This window comes from Typha latifolia, chromosome 4, assembly GCF_019914945.1.
Source record: "Typha latifolia isolate L0001 chromosome 4, TyphaL0001v2, whole genome shotgun sequence".
Classification (NCBI taxonomy): Eukaryota; Viridiplantae; Streptophyta; class Magnoliopsida; order Poales; family Typhaceae; genus Typha; species Typha latifolia.
The window spans coordinates 17,537,364-17,558,360 of record NC_133089.1 but is presented as its reverse complement, the minus strand read 5'-3'; the positions used below and the strand labels follow the sequence as shown (position 1 = coordinate 17,558,360).

The following is a 20,997-nucleotide window of genomic DNA, read 5'->3' as shown; positions in this document are numbered from 1 at the left end:
GGTCTTACTAATTTCCTTTAAGAAAAAAAAATTTGCTTCTTATTTATAAATCACGTCCAAAAGAGTACATAAAGACTGTTTGTCGATCTTGTCTGTAGTACTCGATGATTGGTGTTTAGTGATGCACACAATATTTTGAAAAGAAAAAAAGCATTATTTATTTGCATTATTTTTATTAGAGGTCTCAATTAAGATAGGAAAATGCGAACAAAGAGTCACATGCATTACTTTGTTTGATTCAAATATTAAGTACTGTTCGAATGTAATATTTGAGTAGGAGGGAACCAATTTTTGAACGAGGCTAGTTTATACATACTACAAACAATTGCAGAGATTTAATTAAAAAAGAAAAAAAAAAAGGGGTCATGATTCAAAAGCCCGGAGATTAATCGTCTGGCATGTGACAAACGCGCACGCGATGCTTCTTCTATGGTCCCTCTAAAATACTCTGCTACCTATTGCCTTCGTACCGGAATTTGAATTACTCTACTCAATAGCCATTTCTAACCCTTAGATCAAGATCCGACGGTACGTAGTTTGCTCACCGCGCGCAAGGGGTTAATTTAATACGGTCGGTTTCGCGGATCGATCCACTTGCGGCGAACCCGAACCCATTTCGAAATTGAAATCGGGATCGAGCGCCAAATTTGGGAAGAAATCAAGGGGTTTCGCCTTCGCTCTTTTGGTCCTCGTCGCTCTTCAAGAATCTAGAGAGAGTGAGAGAGAAGCCGCTCTCACTCCTCTCTCTCTCTCTCTCTCTCTCTCTCTCTCTCTCTCCTCGGTTCGAAAGGCGACGGGGATTTGGGAGTTGCCTCTCTTCCGCTCGACCTAATTCTCTCTCTTTTTTGACGCGAATGTGACGGAAGGTCTTGGATCTGGAAGTGCGAGCGGGAGGTGCTGGGGTTTAGGTAGGGTTTTCTTAGTTGATTTTATTCCATCGATCTGTTTGTTTTCGCCTCTCTCGTTTGTTTCTTAAATATTCTTTTACCTGTTTTATTTTGTTTTTGTTTTTTTTTACCTGTATTTAATTACGATGCTGCGGAAAGATTTAGGGACTGTGGTTTTGATCCCTAGATCGAGATTTGGGGGATTTCATCGAATCCTCGCTCAGGTGGCCGCGGATCTAGGGATTTGGCATTTTTATTCATCTGTTCTTCTTGCATTTTCAAGAAATGTGTTATTTTTCGTTAAATGTGGAGTTTTTCAGTTAAATTTGTTACTTCTTGTCATTTTGTTGCAGCCACTAGCGAAATGGTGGTTTTCCTTTTTCAATATGGGAAACTGTCTAATATCTCGATGTATCTATTCCTCATTATTAGTCTAATGAGGTGTAGTTTGTAGATATCTCTATTGATCTGCGTGGATAATTCTACTTTTGTCTAGCTGTTACGTCACACTGTTTATAGCGCTGGAATTAAGCGTACACTCTACATTTCTACAAGATGCTGTTTTTATAAGCTTCATTAAGTCCCATTAGTTACTAGTGGCAGTTCAACCTTACAGAAAGTTGAAAATCCTGAACACTGTCCTTCGATAATGGGCGAGGAATGGGTAAACTGAAAAAGATTTGGGTGTTTAGGTGAAGTGAAGAGATGTGTATGAAGTTGATGACAAAATTAACTTCATCATTTTTTTATTATTATTGTAATTAATTTGAAGTTTGGTGACAATTCGTGATTGGTTTTTAAACTCAATTATTATCAGATTGTCAGATGTTGAATGTATGAAAATCTGATAAACACAGTAAAAGAGTCTCTTTGTATTGTTAATCTTTGTCTGCCTTTGTACTTTGTTACTTGGTAGATGAGACATTGAGACAACCATTTATGCACTGAATTCAGATGGGAAATATATATTTGACTGATGTCTACTGATTATGCAATTTAAATGGATTGACAGGGTCTATGAGCAATTTTTCATCTGAACATCTTACATCTGTTCTTCTTTGAGGCCTACTTGGCCATGAAGAAGGACAATCCAGTAATTGCTGGGCAAGAAGTGCCTATTGGTCGAATCACACGAGCTCGAGCTGCTGCTAATCGTGCAAATGGTGGGGTGCCTCCCTTGCTACCACCACGCGTGAAACCTGATCAGAGTCATGCAATATGGGGAAATTTGAAAAGAGCAGCTTTGGATGAGAACAATACTGCTGCTTCACGAACTTCAACTTTCCAGCATAAAAAGCGGGCAGTGCTCAAGGATGTCACTAATGTGTGCTGTGAGAATTTACGCAAAGATTGCATTCCTATGGCAAAGCTGAATGTATGCAATCTTACTTGGTTTTTATTTGTTTTTTTTTTTTTTTGGGTCGTTTTCTTTAAGCTTTGAAGGTGATCTTATACAATAATAGCAAAGATATGAAGGAAGAGATAAATCTTACTTCTATTTTGTAAAGTGAAAATAATAAGCTCGCCATTTATCACCATTCCCTCATTATTATGGGTCTTCAAGTTTTTTTAAGAAACTAATTTGCTTTTTTTTTTTATGTTTCAGCCTAGGGGCTCTCAATCCGTTAAATTGGGTACATGCATGGTCAAACAATGTACAAAGAAAGGTCCGAAGGTGAACCCTACTATCACTTGCGAAAAGTCGTCGACTCGTGGTATCACAAGTAGTAAGCAAGTTGATGAAGTACAAGACTTTCGTGCATTAGAGTCAAATGAATCCGCTGCTTTCTTGAAAGTGGAGGAACACATATTATCCCTGAAAAATGAGGAGAGTGTCAGGCATGAGGAAAGCGTCTATGATACAGTTTTCTTCGAGGAAAATAGCTTCAGAGATCAGCCTGGATATAATGGTGACTCAAAGAATGGTCAGTCCAACTCTAGTTTCTTTTTGTGTATTAACTTTTATGTTGATTGTTGAATGATGAGTCGGTGTCAAATTATCAATCTAATAGATATTTAGAATTTCTTCTGGCCAAAAACAGCATTCTAGACAGTAGAGCACTGTTCACTGAGCATTGTACGTTTTTCACCTGAAATCACAATTATGATAAAATTGGATGATCTGAGTATATGTAACCATTCTTTATCGTGTAATTTATAACTTACATGTGCGTACAGCATTGCAAGGATTAATAGGATAGTGCAGCTAAAGATAAGCTTTGTGTTGACTCAGGAGATTCCATTGGCTTGGGCATCATAAATATTGACAATGAAAATGCCAATCCTCAAATGTGTAGCATTTATGCTTCGGAGATATATACTAATCTACGTGCTGCAGAGGTATGCGTAATGTTCATTGTTATACTTTCTTGTCTTGGCTATGAATTTACATATAATTTCTTAAAATTGGAGAGTACCCTTTCCATAAGTATTCATCTACAACTGTCCTAGTTATCAAATTTAGTGCAGTCAACTGGTTTTTCATTAAAGGACCACTATAAATTGTTGTGATGCCATAACATGCATATGTTTCTTTGGTACCTTCTAAAGTATTACCTGTAATCATCTTTGGTCAGCACTTGTTTAATGCTTCATACATGAATCACTATTTCATAGGGGTGGTTTTTAAGCATTTCTAATTATTCAGCTCTCTGGAAGACCCTGTTCCAATTTCATGGAAACATTGCAGCGAGATATTACTCAGAGCATGCGAGGCATTTTGATTGATTGGCTTGTGGAGGTTTGTGAGCGTTTGTTTCTCACTCAATTTCATATTACACTTGGTCGAGATTTTGTTGCTTTATTTGCCCTTTTCTAGTTACAAAGCTAACACAACAATGAACTCTTTGATTGTCAAATTTTTGAGCTGTCAGCATATTGGAGGATCTTGTCAATTTAACTATGTTTTTTTTCAGGTTTCTGAGGAATATAGGCTTGTTCCTGATACACTCTATCTTACAATTTATCTCATTGACTGGTTTCTCTCTCAAAATTATATCGAAAGACAGAGGCTGCAGCTTCTTGGTATTACCTGCATGCTAATTGCCTCGTAAGTTTCTCCTTGTGATATAATGTCTTCATTTTCTTCCTGGTTAACACTTGTGGATAAAGGGATATAAATAAAATGGTGTGATTATCTTTATTCTGTTGCTGACTGTATCTTTCAATAAATTATACATACTTTGTTATGAAAAATCACTAGAAACATTTCGCTTGAAGAACTCATTCTTATGGATTATAGCATCTATGAATACTTCTAATAACTCAATTTGCTTTTTGTTTGACTCTGCCGAGTAATATTTGATACAGAAAACTAGTTAATGGAAACAAATATCATCATTAAGTATTGCAAGCTGAATGCATGGATAAAAAATCTTATTGAACTACCGAAATTTGATCTTATCAAAGAATGATGTCCTTTAATCTAGTCAAATATTTGGAGCTCGAAGTTGTCATCGCCTTTATCTGGTTGACTTAGGTAATATGCATCATGTGACTCCCACATTTTCACTTGCATCCTTTGCTTTTAATCATTTGCTAGATAAATCACATCAAATCATGCAAACTTTTAGTCTAGAGTTGCATAAGGTTGGCCTAGTTTGAGACATGTAAAAGGGTGTGAGTCGAGTTTAGAGAAAGCAGTAAGATATAACACACATGGACACTGCTTATCATTCGGTCTTTCATCCTCATCTTCACTCTCAACTTAGCATTCTCCCTTCCAGGAATAACTGCTTTCTCTCTAGCCCCTTCTTGCTATAAGTAGTCCTGCTGTCAAGTGTTGTTGTCCACTTGGCGCTATCGAAATAGAAATAATAGAATCATTGGAGAAAAGATGTGACGGATCATTATTACAAGTCTCCTTGGATCATCATTACAAGTTTCCTAGAGTGTCTTCTCTACCTATTGTATGCTATATTATTTGTTGTGAAATTTTGCTCATTATAGATGTCCCAATGGCTTGTCCTAACACATCTCCTATTCAACCAAGTAGCCCTGTCTTACAATCTTCTCTCTTTCTCATGTAATCAATCTCCATAAAATTGCAGTTTTCTTGGAGGATTACTTAATTTTTTGGAGCTTTCTTGGTATTTTGTTGTAAAAATGTAACTGAATCAAATTTGATGAGGAAAGTTTTGAATGATGATGTGGTCAAACGATAATCTTACGATGGGATAAGGGTAACCTTTTGCTTTTTACTGCATGCAGAAAATATGAAGAGATCTGTGCTCCTCGTGTGGAAGAATTTTGCTTTATCACTGATAACACTTATTCAAAGGCTGAGGTACTTCCTCTGTTTGTTTGGAAAAAACTGTATTTTAGTACACGTACTGATAACTTCTCAAAAGCAGGTGCTGAAAATGGAGAATCAAGTGCTTAGCTACATAGGTTTTCAACTTTCTGTACCGACTGTAAAAACATTTCTCAGGTTATTAAGTCATTAGTTGTCTTTTATATTTCAGTCAATAACTGTGTAATTTTTTTTTCTATTAATCTCTATGAAGTCATCTCTTCTGATTGCAATTCCTTCTTAAATTTATTCAGGAGATTCCTTCGAGCAGCACAAGCTTGTCAGAAGGTAAGTCTTCAGAAAAATATTGGTCTGAAATTTAGCTGTTCTACTAATGTTTATTTACATTTAGTTGGATAAGTAAGTCCCAACTTTGTCTCCAGGCTCCTTGTCTAGCTTTGGGGTACTTGACCAATTACCTGGCGGAGCTGACTTTGGTGGAATATAGCTTTCTAAAGTTTCTTCCTTCGAGAGTGGCAGCATCTGCTGTCTTCCTAGCCCGATGGACACTGGATCAGTCTGACCACCCATGGGTCTGTGGTGGATTCTTATTCCTTTTTCTATGTTCTTTTAGTAAAGAAAATAATTGTGACTCTTTGATTCTATTTTTTTTGTTGCAGAACCTAACTCTTGAGCATTATACCTCTTACAAGAGCATTGATCTTAGAGTAACAGTCCTTGCATTACAAGAGTTACAGCTAAATTCCAAGAGTTGCCCCCTTAATGCAATACGTGAAAAATATAGGCAACAGAAGGTATGCATCTCGAACATGCTTTTCGAATTTTTAATGCAATAATTGGATTATGTTATGCAAACGTGTCCTTCAAAAGTCTAAATTTCTTGCCGAGCTCATCAAGAGTTGGCAAAATGATACTATAAAGTTCTGCCTCTGATATTGCAATCTCGAGATATGCTTAGATCTTGCAAAACATGCATGTGCATAAATGTTTACTATATTTTTGAAGGTTGCCCTTAGTAATATGAGTCTCATTTCATGAAGTTAGGCAGGCTTAACATCACTGGCGGACTAGATCAGTAGACGTTAGGCTTTATGACTTACATAGTTCCATAGCGAGCACTTTCTATTCCCGTCATATCTCATAGTTTTTAATTTAGCACCAACTTCTGGAGGCTCAGCAGCCTGATAGGTTATTTGGATTGAGTATTACTGTGGGTCTTTTGTAGTGTCCATTTCAAAGTTACTGGTTAAGTAGGATGTCCTGATGTCATGAGAGTAAACATGTAATACATGGAAAGGTGGTAGGTATTTTATTTTTAGCAGGAGAAGGTGGTAGGAGTTTTTTTAGCAGGCAAAGGTGGTACATATTAGTAGACCAAAAGTATATTACATGAGCTTTTATACCATATATTCAATTGCAAATTTGCCACATAGGGTATCCTGTACATATATAGTTTTTAAAAGGGTCAAAGCATTTCCATTTTAATTATATTTTGTGGACCATACACTAATTTGTGTCATTCTTGAGTGATTGCATATTGTCTGAAAATTCTTAGATGATAATGGCTGCATATATCTACGGTGAACAAATTTGGTTAATCATCGTTTTTGAAAATATTGCCTTTTGTCACCCATTTTGGAAAGTTTTCAGATTTACCTTTGTTGTCTAACCCACGACAATCTACAACTCTATAACTTTGTTTGTCTCCTAAACAACGAAGCTTGTTGGCATTGTCTTCTGATTTCCTTCTCTTATGTTTAACACTTGCACTTCCAAATATATGTACATGTAGCTAGACGACAAGAAAAATCAAAAAACATTTTGTCATGTTGATGCCTATAGTGACTATCATTGCCTTTTACAGTTTGAGGCTGTGGCTACTCTCACGTCTCCAGAGCTGCTTCCGTCTCTCTTCTGCTAACAATCAATGACCTCTTCCATCTCCACTCGGCTGTCACCAATTGATGATTGGCCTCACCTAACGTTGTCTCTTTACCTTCCTGGAATTCCAGCGTATATTACATTGTCCACTCTATCTATTTCTCATTTGTGTCTTCATCTTTTATAATTTTTGTTTGCTTGTGGTGTGCGTCTTCTTTACATTGTCCAATGGTGACCTTGTTAATTTCAAGTCCGTCTGTGTGTAATGTAATTTTTTTTATGAGAGGGATGTGAGTGGCAAACACAGCTTGTGATTACATGCGAAAACAAATGGCCAACACCGTGTTGAGCTTTTCTTGTCCCATGTAAAGCCATTGCTTGTACGTGGAGTCGATATTCTTATCTGTAAGATCAAATTGTAACTATTGAAAACAAAGATTCCATTTTCTTCTTTTCTGTCATCAGAAGTGCCATTGTTTTCTCCTTTCAATATTTCTTACATTTGTTTTGTATCTGAAGGATTGTCTGTCTTTAATATGCATATTTGTCTGCCTTACATTTTGTAACTTTATATGTACTCTCGAGTTTCAAAGACAGACTCATTTACTTCTTTCCCAAATGCAAGTTCTTTCTGTCTGCAAATGTTATTATCTTTTATGTGCTAATTAATAATTGTGGGCCCTTGTTCAATCTCTGATGGAAATTAGTTTTGAGACAAGATGAGTTGCAGCGGTTGTTAGAATATAAAAATTCAAAATCACCGTTCTCAAGATTTCGAAGTACGCAATAATTCTGATTTCAAACTTGGGTAGTAGTATTACATTGTGAGAACTCTCTCTCTTATTCTTTACTAACACTGCAGCAGTGCAGCTTCATTCCCATCAAGAAACAGAACAGTACGATGGAGTTACTATGCGTTAGCCAAAAGTTCCTGTGCCTGTGTTTCGTATTGAAACCCACCACTCTTGGAGTCATCTGCAGAAAATAGGAAGATTCCCTGAAGCTTGTCTTCCATCTGAAGGCTTTGGCAGGCACTGAAACCAGTCTCTGCAGACAATCCTGAAGTCTCACCTGTGGCAAAACTAGCCAAAACTATACCTCCATTGTAGTTCGATGTCTGCGCATCGTAGAAGCTTACATACTGCGACACCGTTGTGCTTGCACTATAAGCATAGAACTGGAAGTTTACGTAGTCTATGACACTTCCATACTTGCTCCATAATGCTTGGTAATGGCTCTGCACCGTTTCATTGTCGTAGGGAGCTATGGAAGCAAATGATATCACCCCATTGCTCTTTAGGTTTGTCACTAGCTGCCCAATGCACTCTGCGAAGGTATCGGGATCGGATTCAAAGTGCTCGTAGTCGATGTCGATGCCGTCAAGGTTGTTTTGTTGGATGATAGTAGTTAGCGAAGAGACGGCGTTGCTGACCCAAGACTCTATAGAGGTAGGAGTGAAGTTTACAGGTTCTCCACTGACCGTGTCTCCACCAATGCTAAGTGCGACTTTTACGTTGCTGTTGCTCTGTTTGATGGAGGAGACGTCGGAGGGGGAGAGGTTGGTGGTGTCCCAGAAGACGTTGAACTGTCCGTTGGTCGGTGAGGGGGGCGTGGTTGAAGTCGTGTAATCGATGGCGAAGGCGAGGATAAAGTGGAAGTCGACGCTCGGGTTGATGGGTACGTCGGTGAACTTGACGCCTTTGAACTGAGCTCCGATGTACTCTGCGAAATGGTTCGAGTTTGTCGCTGCGATAATTGGCGCAAGAAGGGCTAAGAGAAGCAGAGGTAGAAAGAGTGAGAGTAGCTTTGAGGAAGCCATGGGGAAGAAAGAACTCGAGCAGTTTAGTTTCTGCTGAAGGCTTTCTGAGAATTGAGATGGCACCTTTGTTATTAATAGCTATGCGGTGAGAACGCAAAGGTTACAAGACTTTTGGAAGGCATTCTAGAGAAGTATCAAAATTGCATATTAAACTTAATCACTTCCTAGCAATTTCCTCTTGATTGAATTTGCTGGTATGGACTTTTCAATGGTTATCCTTCTCGACGATAGGCAAGGGACATATTAATCTGATGCTGTACTCTTAAGGATACTAGCAATTCTAGTAAATGATAGAAGACTGGTAGATTAAGGTCCATAGAAGATGATAGAAGATGACAGAGACGTTTTGTTCCCGTTTATCAATGGGATTGACATAAAACAAAGACTTATTTTGAGATAAGGGTGTCTGGTTGAAACAAATTTGAGATAATTGTTATATAAAAATATGGGATATGCTGGCCATATTTATATTCATTATTATAAATAAAAAACTAAATATAATTCAATTGTAAAAGTAATTTTTTATTGCTCTTTTCCTTCTTTACTCTAAAATAAATTCTTTATTGTTTTTAGAGAAATACAGTAACTATAATTTTATATCACGATTTTTATATTATCTTATTTTCAGAATTCCTTTGAAGTTTTATTTTACAACTATTTTGAAATTCCATTAGGTTATTAAAACGGGCATTAAAGTTCCTTTATCTTGCATCCCTGAAAATTTGATCCTTTATTTATGTTCTACTGCGTTGAAACTTTTAAACTTCCCTCTTTTCTTCCAAATTTTGGTAGTCAGTCATTATCTTCTATAAGAAATTGTTTCTTGGGAGACAGACAGCACATTACAAGACGTAACGCTAGAGTTTTAGTTTGATACGTCTTGCATTGTCGTTATTAAAATAAACATTTATTAATTAATTGAAGAGGATAAATACCGAGTTTTTATCATAATAATACTCACGAAGATAATTAATTAGATAACACTCCCCGGCCCCCGCTAGAAGACAATAAAACCATCGCTTCTTTCAAACCGCCAAAATTAACTGCCGTTCGAATTTAAACACGACCAAGAGGAGAGGAATCGATTCCATTATATGCCCTTCACTCATACGCTCTCCAAACGCCTCCCATGGCAAACTCCTTCCTCTCTAAAGCGATCCGCCCAACTCCACGCCCAAATGGTTGTGTCAGGAGCTCTTCTCCACCCTCCTTCGATGACCCACCTCTTGAAATCGATCGCGGACTCTTCAGAACCCGGCGCTCTCTCCTATGCCCTCAAGCTGTTCGACGAAATGCCTTCCCCTTCAACTTTTATCTGGAACACCGTCATCCGCGTCTGTTACAGAGTCCATGCTCCCAAAGAATCCATCCGTTTGTACCACCGAATGCATCGGAACAGTGTGGGTCCTGATGCCTACACCTTCCATTTCTTGTTTAAATCCTGCAGCATTTCCTTGTCAAAAGTTGAAGGTTTGATGGTACAAGGGGTGTTTACTAAACTCTTTCCTGAATCGGATGGTCTCATCATGAACTCTTTAATTCATATGTATATGGAATTCGGGCTGGTAGATGATGCAAGACGAGCCTTTGATCAGGTTAAGGAGAAGGATGTCGTTTCGTGGACCACCATTGTCAGTGGGCTTGCGAAATTTGGGTTTCTCAATGAAGCCAAGGAGTTGTTTGACAGAATGCCAGCGAGGAATGTGGTGTCTTGGACTAGCCTGATTGCAGGCTTTTGTCGGGCTGGCCAGGCTGCAGAAGCTGTTAATTTTTTCAATAAAATGTTGTCAGATAATGTTGCGCCAGATGTCGTGACGATGGTTGTTGTTCTGTCAGCATGTGCCGAGTTGAAGGATTTGGAACTGGGCAGGCGGATCCATGGGCTTGTTAAGGATGAGATGGCCATTAGTAACAATCTTGTGGTTGCTCTTGTCGATATGTACTCAAAATGCGGAGATATCAAAGCTGCCCATGAGGTTTTCCTTTCAATGGGTGCCAAGATTCCTCAGGCATGGAATGCAATCATTGATGGTTATTGCAAAATAGGTGATGTAGATGTAGCACGTTCCTTGTTTGATCAAATGCAAGTCCATGACGTCGTCTCATTCAACTCAATGATCACTGGGTGCATACACTGTGGTAAGCTTAAGGAGGCATTGTTCTTATTCACAGAGCTGCGTTCGTCTCACATGCGACCAGATAACTTCACCATTGTGGGTTTGCTCACAGCCTGTGCAAGCTTAGGTGCATTGGCCCAAGGTAAAGCATTACATGCCTGTGTTGAGGAGAGGTTGGTTGAGTGGGATGTATATCTTGGGACTTCACTCTTGGACATGTATATGAAATGCGGGAAGGTGGATGAGGCAATGCTTGTCTTCAGAAGAATGGATGAAAAAGATGTCCGCACTTGGACTGCGACAATAGCAGGCCTGGCATTGAATGGAATGGGAGATCTTGCTCTAGAGCACTTCTCTTTGATGAAGAAAGATAACATAAGACCCAATGCAGTCGCTTATCTTAGTGTCTTGACTGCTTGCAGTCATGCCGGCCGACTAGAGGACAGTCGAATGTACTTTGAAGAGATGAGATCTTTGTATAAGTTACAGCCTGAGATCGAGCACTATGGCTGCATGATTGATTTACTTGGTCGTACTGGGCGTTTAAAAGAGGCAATGGAGCTAATCCATACTATGCCGATGGAACCAAATGCTGTGATATGGGGTTCCATCTTAAGCGCCTGCAGAATGCATAAGGAAATAAGTCTAGCTGAGAATGCAGCAGAGCATCTACTCAGGTTAGAGCCTCACGAAGACGCTGTGTATGTCCAGTTGTATAACATATATGTGGATTCAAGAAGGTGGGCAGATGCTTCAAAGATCAGGGGCTTAATGGAACAGAGGGGGGTCAGAAAGACTGCAGGTTACAGCTCAATCGCTGTCGCTGGTCAAATCCACAAGTTCATTGCCGGTGATCAATCGCATCCACGAATTATGGAAATCAAAGCTATGATGGACGAAATTGCAAAGAGATTGAAGTCGGCAGGGTATTCGCCGATCGTGTCACAAATAACAGTCGATGTGGATGAGGAGGAAAAGGAGCACGCATTGTTTGTTCACAGTGAAAAGATGGCAATTGCTTTTGGTATTATGACAATGGCATCTAACCTGCCAATTCATGTCCTAAAGAACCTTAGAGTCTGTGAGGACTGCCACTCTGCAATTAAGTGGATATCCAAGATTTGGAATAGGGATATTGTGGTTAGAGATCGGAGTCGTTTCCACCATTTTCAAGACGGGAGATGTTCTTGTAACGATTTCTGGTGAGAGTCTCTTACCAACATGTAAGGTATTTCTTCCCTCCTCTTTGTTCAGATTGGATTCCGTTTGATTAACACTTCTTTTTGCTGTACCACAATACCTGTATCAGAATAAGATATGGAAATATAATTTTTTATATATTAATTACTGTTGTAAAGATATCTAGTTGGAAATAAATGTGAAGCATACACACGGGAATCCACTTGCTGTGTCCGAGTCCAGATGGACAAGATTTTATGGGAACATGCTAAATAACGTGAGGGTTGCTGCTCCTCGAGCTTCTTGCTTATTAAAACAGCAAGAGTTTAATAATGGCCGAGAGACATGTGGGTACTTTGAAGACGATGGCTTTAGTAACCTTAAAACAGCATGACCACCGTGTTTGGACCTTGGGAGAATCCATTTCAAAATGGCAGTATTTACTGCCGTATATAAGATTTCCACCTGTGCTGCAATCCAACTGATTTCATCAAGCATTATACGAAAATCCCTCTCCCAGCAAAGCACACTCAAGATGTTTACCAGATGAGCCTAAAGTTACATCTCGTATAGAGAATCGTAGACAATGTTGGCTTTTGAGGGAGCATAAATACACGTGGATCCTATTTCTTTCACCCTAGTAGAATCTGTACCTCATCAGGAAAAGGCAGAAACAGTTTTGTTTGACCGATATGCTTATGATAAATCGAAAATTTACATTGCCTGTACTGATTCCTCTTAAGATTAAAAAACCAACATACTGCTTATGATAAATAGAAATTTACATTGCCTGTAATCAGTCATCATAAGATAAAAAAACCAGTGGAGTATCAGCCTATGTTACATAGCCATTTGGTGAATATTTACATAAGCCATTTGGTGAATATTTACATGTCTCGACTTCTGAGTCCCTTCTTACAGTTGCTGGTCTAACTCTCATAACTTTTAACAAATAAACCAGCAGAGCTCGGTTTATGTTTTCCTACTAATTCTTGTTTGACGTTTGAAATAAATGTGCCTGGACTTTGTTCGAGAAGTAGTTTTCAAGCCTGCAGCCGAAGAAGGAAAGAGAAATTAGCTAGAGAATGGGTCATTTTCTCCCATAAAAGGAAAAGAAATAATTTTGATATGACAATAGAAAGAAGCAAGATACAGAATGTGCAACAGCACAGTCAATGATGCCTTACCGCGTAGAACATTTGTAATATATGGTCTCAGGGGAGTTGTATGTGCGAGCATTTAAAAGCATTCTCTTGACATCAGCGACAAACATCTCAAAAGTAACATAATACTGTTCTGACTCCAGTCTCTTTGACATTGTTCTCAAATCTGTAAAGAAAGTGAGCCCACAAATCATTTTTAAATGATACACGCATGTCTTCAGAATAAAAAAATTTGCTACTTACCCATTGGATCTTTGATGATATCATAATAATCAGGTACGTCTCGTGCATCTACCGGTTCCCTAAATGGCCAAGCATCTGGATGCTCATTCATCATCTGTCAGCAGCTATATGTTTATGACACAGTAGAAAAGTAGGATATACTATGTGAATGGCCAACATGTATGTTTATCCTATTAAAAGAAAACAAAAAAAAATGTTTTGAAGAAACCTAATGCACCATACTCCCAAACAACATGACTAATATCATAGAGAAAAGAACAAAAAAAAGAAAGAAGAGAAACAATCCACCAAACTTGCCTTCAGAAGTCCTCGCATAAAGACTATCAGTTGTTGCCGATAGGCAACGGTATCTGTTCCATTTGCTGTCTTAATTCTTGAGTGTCCCCACTGATCAGGAGTCCAACCTGCTTCCTCTGCATTGCAATATAATCTTGAATCAGAAAATTATCAATAAGCAAAAGGGTGCTGGTGCGCAATATTCTAGAATTACATAACAGTATTTACAGGCTCTTTATATATCAGTAAAGACTTGCGACATAACTACTGAGAAAACATCATATGCATATGCTCATATAAACAAGTTCATTCGCAACAAAAGAATGTGTTTCTTAAACATCATATAAAGGCCCTAACAAATAGCAATATTTATCAAGCATTCTCAATATCCATTCATGATAATACTAGGTTTATGTAGCATCTCCATTTTTTGTCAAATTAAAAATCAAGATTACATGTTAAATGTAGCAGCAGACAAGCAGCAAGAAAACTGTTTGACTAAAACAAATTCATAACAATTCCTGAACAAACTCGAAGAAATAATTGTAAGAATAAAAGTTAGTCAACTGCATTCTTCTGCTTATATTGCAATACAACAAAAGATTATTCTCTTCTAGTACTGTAACACTGCAGTGCACTTTTAGCTTCTAGAATGCAAGAATTTCCATTGATGCAATGCATAATATACTGCTATAAATATAACAAGTAATTAACAACCAAATATATTATCAACACTAGATACTAGCAATAGTACCAAACTACTAATAGCGGAGAATGATTCAGCTGATCCTTTTCATAGGGGCATTTGGTTCACAGATATGGTGGGTTTTGTTCATGAATTTACCTCTACTCATTGGTGAATAGCAATTAAATATACCCTCTCTTGGAGGCAAATTCAAGTCAAACGAAAATATCATTGCATGTCCAACCTATTGGATCAGATTTAGCAATAAAGCCCTCCCATAAGAAACATTGTGTCTGACCTAAAGATTGTCAAAGAAAAGCTGTGTTACTCACTGAGACCAGGAATGTCCTCAGGTTTCATGGGTTTTCTCGGGATACCAGCTTCTTTCTGGACAAGAAGAAAACATTTCATTAGACATCTTTCCTATCCATTCTATTTATGAGGAACTGAAGGTAAAAAATCAAGAAGATAAATCACTAAAATGAAATAAAGATCATAATAACAGAGCAAAATAATATAATAAAGGTCATGATAACAGAAATTCTGCTGCAGAAACCATCTATTCTCACTCTTCGAGGTCAAACAATGCATAATTGGTACTGCTCATACTTCGGGTGTTGTACTTAGAACATAGAGGCTTACTGAACCAGATTTTCATAAGCCATTCACATTCACACCATGGGCCCTTACGAGTGACACTTAAAAGATGAAGTAGCAGTAAATGACATAATCTGGTGAAGCATTCTGGTATAGAGAGCACTAAAGATGTATTTTGCAACTGGAAATACCTTCAAGTTGATTCAAAAGTTGAAAATTGGTTCAATGCCAATCTACCTTGAACTATGCTCGTCATGGATGTCAATAAGTATACCTCAAAACACTATATTTTTTCCTCCATTTCCGCCATCTCGCATACTCCAAAATCATCTACTGACTTATTTTATATCAGTTAACTAAACAATCAATGATGTCAAGTGTCATATGATGCCTCATGCTCTCAGCATGACCAGTTTTCAAGATGCCAACAGATTGGGTGTTGGGTATATGCCATAAATGAGCAACCGTGGAGGACATAAATTGGATTGTTCACAAACAAAGACTGCCATCTTTATTTCGATCTCCATCAAAAATCAAAATAAATGGAGTTATATCAACTAGATTTACTAAATCATTATAAGCAATATGTATAGAGTTAAGGACCATATATAACCTTTTGGAAGTCGATTCCTGGATAAACAATGTGGCAATTGGAGAGGTCTTTAATTTTCTCATCAATTGCCTGCATAATTAAGATATGAGAAGTATATGAGATGCACTGAAATGATAATTAAATAAACTACATGTAACAAAAGAAATCAATTGGAAAAAGGCTTGTCATTTGTCAACTATTGGTGTCCATGACATGTTCAATCTTCAAAATTTTCAGAAAGATATTCATTATTCAGAGATCATGCTGACCCAATTGGTTATTGCGTCAAATATGTCTCCATCAAATAAGATAGAGGTGAAGTCTTGTATATCAATAGCAGGTCAAAGAAGAGAGGGGAAGGGCTAATGGATAATAGTTGGAATCCTGCAGATGAGTTCAAGATAAAAGCATAATTTGAGATTAGACTCTTGAGTCAGCAGTTTTTGTTCAGAAGAAGTTATAATTGAACTCAAATGGACATGCCAGGACTGGTTATTGTAACCATTTTCCACTTTACCTGCCTTTGTTTGCGAATCATTGTTGCCAAATCTGTGTATGGAAGTTTTGGATCAATCTTGCACTCCATCAATATTCCTCCATCATAGTCTTTAATGTATCTGTATTGGAGAAATAAATGGTAAGCAAGGTAGCAAGCTAAATATAATATAGATGGAACCATTACAGAGGAGACTGCATGTGGTGCACGATTTTTAAGGCACACCAAGTAATCATTGGGAATGTAAAAATAAAAAATATCAACCTTGGTGAATATAATAATAATAATAATAATAATAATAATAATAATAATAATAATAATAATAACAATAAGAGCAGAATTGCATTAAAGTTCGTTATTACTTAACAGTCATTGAACTTTGAACAAATGAAAGTATGAAACTCATAATTGCAAGATAACTGGCATACCCCTGCCATCTTTCTTTCTCCAAGGTGATCTCCTTTGTGAAGCCCTACAATGTATGTGTGCAACAGAGTGTAAATAGTTGTCTGAGAAAAGAACTAGCTTTCTTTGAGAGTATGTGGAATTGTACAATGATAAAGTTAACCAAAACTGCAGGGTACTAATAAAATCATAAAACATATCAAGTTCCACAAGGATGAGTACTGCAATTTATAGATGGATATATGGGAATCAAGCAACAGTAAAGTGGGGGCATAAAGTATACTCAGTGTGTGTTTCCATGTGTTCACTTTTCCAGGCAGGGATTGAGAAGTGTAAGTCATAAATAAGAGATGTTTCTCTTCGCACCTCAGATCAAGTGTGTGTGTGTTTGTATGAGAGACCAGAGAGACATAGCAGATAGTTTTCGTGCTAACACAACTAAAATTTCAAGATAGTTTCACAAGACTTGCAAAATAAGGTCATGAAAGCCTCTGTTCTGCCAATTTTCAGTAAATTATGATGAGGAAATATGATGGACAAAGCATCATGGCTTCACAACATCATATCATGGAACAAAGACAATTTGAACCAACTAACAAGACTTATATAGTGCACCTGCTTTATAAAATAGCCGACAGCATTGTTGTCCGCATATGTCAGAAAATGAGTAAGCCCATCAACATCACGAGCATGTTGTTTCAAGTGATTCATCAATCTTGTGCCATAACCTTTAACTTGTTCATCTGCTGTGATTGCACAAAATGCTATCTCTCCAAATTTTTGACTACAAGAAATTATTAAAAATATGTAAACATAAAGTATGCAGAAACCCAAAAGGTAGAAAGGAAAGAAAGATGTAATATCATATATACAGCAGCACGATACTAAATATATATATATATATATATATATATATATATACAGTGGAATATGTCAGAACTCAGGAAATTAGAAGACAGATGAGCAGGAAAAGGAAAAGAATATATCTTCCACTTGGGCGACCTTATAAGGTCTAAACTTAAAACATAACAGATTTGAACCTCAAATCACAGATCATCAGTGGACTGATGCTCTTCTTTCATCCACCATATTGAACATGCTTCTTCTGATCAGACTGATAAAATAATAACACTTCTCATTAGCAGATACCCAGTGCCATGAAGATTAGCGACTCATTAGCAGATACGAGTGTTATGAAGATTAGCTAGATGAGGCTATTAGCATTTGTCCCTCCTAGCTTGAAAGAAAAGAATTCCAAAAAGGAAAGATCTTGAAAATAATATTTAAAATTTAAAAGGAGGCAACCAAGCAAAGTGTGCCACCAGTTGCATTGAATAACACCAGTGGATATGCCTTATTCGAACAGTGTCAATCTTTGATAGTAAGGGGAGATAACATACTCAAACAACTCACTTTGAGTGAGATGATGATACTTGTTTCATGGTTCTCAAAAAGACTGCTGGACCGCAGAAATCAGATATTAGACATTAAGCATTATATATTATCTGTTTAGTTTGGTAAAGGCCTAGGACGTCAATTTACAAATGTTGAATCTGACTGAAGATTAGAGGAGGGCAGGAGGCGAAGCAAATAGCCCACTAACATGGCTATAGCAGTTGGAGCTAGTCCAAACTCTTGTGGTACTTGGGCCATAGAATAATTATTTCAGAATTATCAAAACCATCTTCCTTAGGGAAATTATCAATTATGCATTCTTAGACAAGTAAAGACCAACTCATGTGCTGCTCGCATGGACCTCACTCAAAATCTACTGTAAAACCACAAAAAGAAAATTCAATGGGATAAAAAGCAAGAGAAAAGTGGGGTCATATAAGTCAAACAGTTTAGGTAAACAACTGATATTTACATATCTTGCAATTCATGAAAGAAATAGTAAACATCCCACTGGAAAAGGAAAGGCTATCTGAAGAGCATCAACCAAGTTAACCTTTTAAATAATATATCATCAGTTTCACCTTTTATAGGGACGGTACGTAATGCCTCCAACAACCAAATTATGTCTGATAACCATCATTGACTTGTGGCTTCTGCAGCAATTAAAAAGGTAATGCAAATTTAGTTAGATGAATAGAATAGGCAAGAGATTAGATTCTGATTCAGAGAACTCAAAGTAGTTCTTCATTCCGCAACATAATGACAAGAACGGAACAGATTCAGCCTCTTCTACCTATCTATCAGAAGTCGGAAATTTTATTCTAGAAAGAACGAAAGAAATAAGCTTTTTTTACCTATCCATGACAAGGCGAACAATGTACTCCTTGGGCATATTAGGAAGTTGCCGAGCAAATATATTCTTTAATCCTATAAGCCTGAAGAAAGAAAATCAAAATCTTGATTACAATGTCCAATTACAGTTGCAACTTTCACGTACTTTACAATAGCATTCGAATCCATTGAGATTATGAAGATATAAGAAAAGTACTATACAGCTGAGTCTCAAAACTTAGCAAGAGGAACAACAGATCTAAGGGAAAGAGGATCAACTAAAAGACATACCATATCATATGTTCGTCAATTCCATCATTCGCATAGCACAAAAATTTAAGTCTTCCAGCATCTTCCTGGGAGTAAAAAGAACTATTCAAATACATAGTAGGAAAGAACGGACATTATGACATCAGCATTCTTTTGACTAGCAGATATTTTATTTTGTGCCCTTTCATGTTAACCATGACTAAGGGAACATTAATAGAAGTGTTAACTAAAAATACATACACAGCAGGTAAGCTCCACGGTTCTTTCCTTTAAATAATTACACTATATTCAATTACGTGATACGAAGAGAAAAGATCTTGTCCACTGTTATAATAGAATAAGAAACATGCTTTTGGTGACATAAGTTCTATTTTATAGAAATACAGCTAGAAGTTTCAGATGTATTTTCAATTCCAAACATAGGTTTTACCTTAAAGAATTTTGTAAACTGTTTTAGATAATTTTACAATTTCTTCTAGCCTATTCATCAAGGTTGTCAACATCACACACACATACACACATAACAAACAAAAATTCCAAAAAAATTAACATAATGTTTTACCTCTCTCTTGAGCCCTTCTTCCCTGGCACTGTAAGCCCCACTCGTCTGTATATTCTCGGTAAAAATCCCCTTCACTGTGTCCTCCTTCACCACGATCCCAGGCATCAAGCTCGCCGCATTGCCGGAATTCTGTTGTCCTGCTTGCGCTGCATTCCCATCCTTCCCACCATTCTCCGCTGCTCCACTGCCCGGAGCCTCGACCTTAGGAATCGGATTACTTTCCGGCTTCGGTGGCTTATTGCTCCTAGGGTTACCAGAGGCGGCTCCTCCCCCAGGGGTTTCTAAGCGTGAGGTGGTGAAGGTCCTCATGGAGTCGTTGTCCTCCTCCTCCTCATCGTCGTCCTCTTCCTCCTCCTCGTCGTCCTCTTCCTCCTCCGTGTCGTCGTCGTCCTCCTCGCGGGCGCTGATGCTGTCTAGGTCATCGTTGGAGGTCACGGCGCCGGCATCGGAGAGGGAGAAGGGTGCTGAGGCGGAGGCCGAGGCGGCTCGGGGGCCGGGAGCGCCAGGAAACTTGCGCTTGTGGTGGACGGCGCTGGAGGCAGAGGCGGAGGCGGAGTGTGAGGGGGAGGGGGTTTGAGAGCTCCGGGATCGGACCGTGGCGGAGCCATGGCCATCCATCTAGGGTTCGTCGTCGGTGTGCGGAAGAATTATGCTTTTACTTCTAGCTTGCTTCTCCCTCACCGCCGGTACGGCTTCGATCGACTGAGAATTTCTTTTTGCAAATTAGTCCTCCATATGGTCGTCTTATATGGATGCTCAATTTTCTAGAAGCCCCTTCACTTTTTTAACAATTGGAGCGCATAGGCTAAGTGGGCCAACCGATACGGGCCGGCCCACTGATAAAACTCATATGTTCTCTCTCGTGATAAAGATATCCAGCTCCATCTCTTATTTGCCAAGATTTTCTAAGATAAAACGATTTATCCAATGTAATCTCTCTATTATCCGAGCTATTCAAACGGCCATTTGTAATAATACTCGCGAAGATTTTCTAAGTAAATTTTTATTGATTAACTGGAGAGGAGGAATACCGAGTTTTTATCATAATAATACTCACAAAGTATAACACTCTCACTAGAAGACCATAAAGTCATCGCACTATTCAAACGGCCAACTTTTTAAACTGCTGTTCGAATTCAAACACACGACCGACCAAGAGGAGAGGAACCGATTTCATAATATACCCTTCACTCGTACGCTCTCCAAAGTAATCCACCCAAATAGTATTATGACGTTGACATTTAACCTGCCAATTCATGTCCTAAAGAACCTTTTAAAGTCTGTGAGGACTGCTACTGCTACTCTGCAATTAAGTGAATATCCAAGATGTGGAATAGGGGATACTGT

The 20,997-nt window shown here is 38.1% G+C and overlaps 4 protein-coding genes across 5 annotated transcripts; 2 read left to right on the top strand and 2 right to left on the bottom strand.

Moving 5' to 3' along the window:
• The first annotated feature begins 730 nt into the window (after window positions 1-730).
• On the top strand, window positions 731-7,481 carry LOC140786298 (cyclin-A2-1-like). Its single transcript, XM_073134610.1, has 12 exons — window positions 731-908; window positions 1,900-2,262; window positions 2,494-2,812; window positions 3,121-3,227; window positions 3,535-3,627; window positions 3,803-3,936; window positions 5,097-5,172; window positions 5,240-5,316; window positions 5,433-5,466; window positions 5,562-5,711; window positions 5,799-5,933; window positions 7,004-7,481. Exons 2-12 carry the CDS (start codon window positions 1,963-1,965, stop codon window positions 7,058-7,060), a joined length of 1,482 nt encoding a protein of 493 aa, XP_072990711.1. The 5' UTR covers window positions 731-908; window positions 1,900-1,962; the 3' UTR covers window positions 7,061-7,481.
• Window positions 7,482-7,792: 311 nt separating this feature from the next.
• Window positions 7,793-9,241, bottom strand: LOC140786299 (chitinase 2-like). The gene has a single exon (XM_073134612.1). The coding sequence runs from the start codon at window positions 8,837-8,839 to the stop codon at window positions 7,931-7,933; it is 909 nt and encodes a 302-aa protein (XP_072990713.1). The 5' UTR covers window positions 8,840-9,241; the 3' UTR covers window positions 7,793-7,930.
• A 617-nt stretch (window positions 9,242-9,858) lies between these two features.
• LOC140786884 (pentatricopeptide repeat-containing protein At3g62890-like) lies at window positions 9,859-12,293 on the top strand. Its single transcript, XM_073135590.1, has one exon. The coding sequence runs from the start codon at window positions 9,934-9,936 to the stop codon at window positions 12,160-12,162; it is 2,229 nt and encodes a 742-aa protein (XP_072991691.1). The 5' UTR covers window positions 9,859-9,933; the 3' UTR covers window positions 12,163-12,293.
• Window positions 12,294-12,873: 580 nt separating this feature from the next.
• Window positions 12,874-20,380, bottom strand: LOC140785908 (histone acetyltransferase GCN5-like). 2 transcript variants are annotated; one of them, XM_073134009.1, is made up of 13 exons: window positions 19,651-20,376; window positions 19,110-19,174; window positions 18,842-18,922; window positions 18,569-18,640; window positions 17,208-17,376; window positions 16,616-16,659; window positions 16,209-16,308; window positions 15,713-15,781; window positions 14,835-14,889; window positions 13,839-13,954; window positions 13,542-13,635; window positions 13,323-13,464; window positions 12,874-13,184 (listed from the first exon to the last, which is right to left on the bottom strand). In XM_073134009.1, the coding sequence occupies exons 1-13, from the start codon at window positions 20,266-20,268 to the stop codon at window positions 13,121-13,123; spliced, it is 1,689 nt and encodes a 562-aa protein (XP_072990110.1). In that variant the 5' UTR covers window positions 20,269-20,376; the 3' UTR covers window positions 12,874-13,120. The 2 variants fall into 2 exon arrangements, with proteins under 2 accessions (XP_072990110.1, XP_072990111.1); XM_073134010.1 differs by lacking the exons at window positions 12,874-13,184; window positions 13,323-13,464 and having other exon boundaries at window positions 13,586-13,711; window positions 19,651-20,380.
• Window positions 20,381-20,997: the final 617 nt, after the last annotated feature.

What these genes read in the sequence shown, in the direction of transcription:
- LOC140786299 (XM_073134612.1), bottom strand. Translation starts at nt 8,839, where the DNA reads ATGGCTTCCTCAAAGCTACTCTCACTCTTTCTACCTCTGCTTCTCTTA.
- LOC140786298 (XM_073134610.1), top strand. Translation starts at nt 1,963, where the DNA reads ATGAAGAAGGACAATCCAGTAATTGCTGGGCAAGAAGTGCCTATTGGT. An exon ending in TAATGGTGACTCAAAGAATG is followed by an intron (nt 2,813 to 3,120) that starts GTCAGTCCAACT and finishes GTGTTGACTCAG; the next exon opens with GAGATTCCATTGGCTTGGGC. An exon ending in TGATTGATTGGCTTGTGGAG is followed by an intron (nt 3,628 to 3,802) that starts GTTTGTGAGCGT and finishes GTTTTTTTTCAG; the next exon opens with GTTTCTGAGGAATATAGGCT.
- LOC140786884 (XM_073135590.1), top strand. Translation starts at nt 9,934, where the DNA reads ATGCCCTTCACTCATACGCTCTCCAAACGCCTCCCATGGCAAACTCCT.
- LOC140785908 (XM_073134009.1), bottom strand. Translation starts at nt 20,268, where the DNA reads ATGGATGGCCATGGCTCCGCCACGGTCCGATCCCGGAGCTCTCAAACC. An exon ending in GAGAAAGAAAGATGGCAGGG is followed by an intron (nt 16,309 to 16,615) that starts GTATGCCAGTTA and finishes TCTCCAATACAG; the next exon opens with ATACATTAAAGACTATGATG. An exon ending in TGATTCGCAAACAAAGGCAG is followed by an intron (nt 15,782 to 16,208) that starts GTAAAGTGGAAA and finishes TTAATTATGCAG; the next exon opens with GCAATTGATGAGAAAATTAA.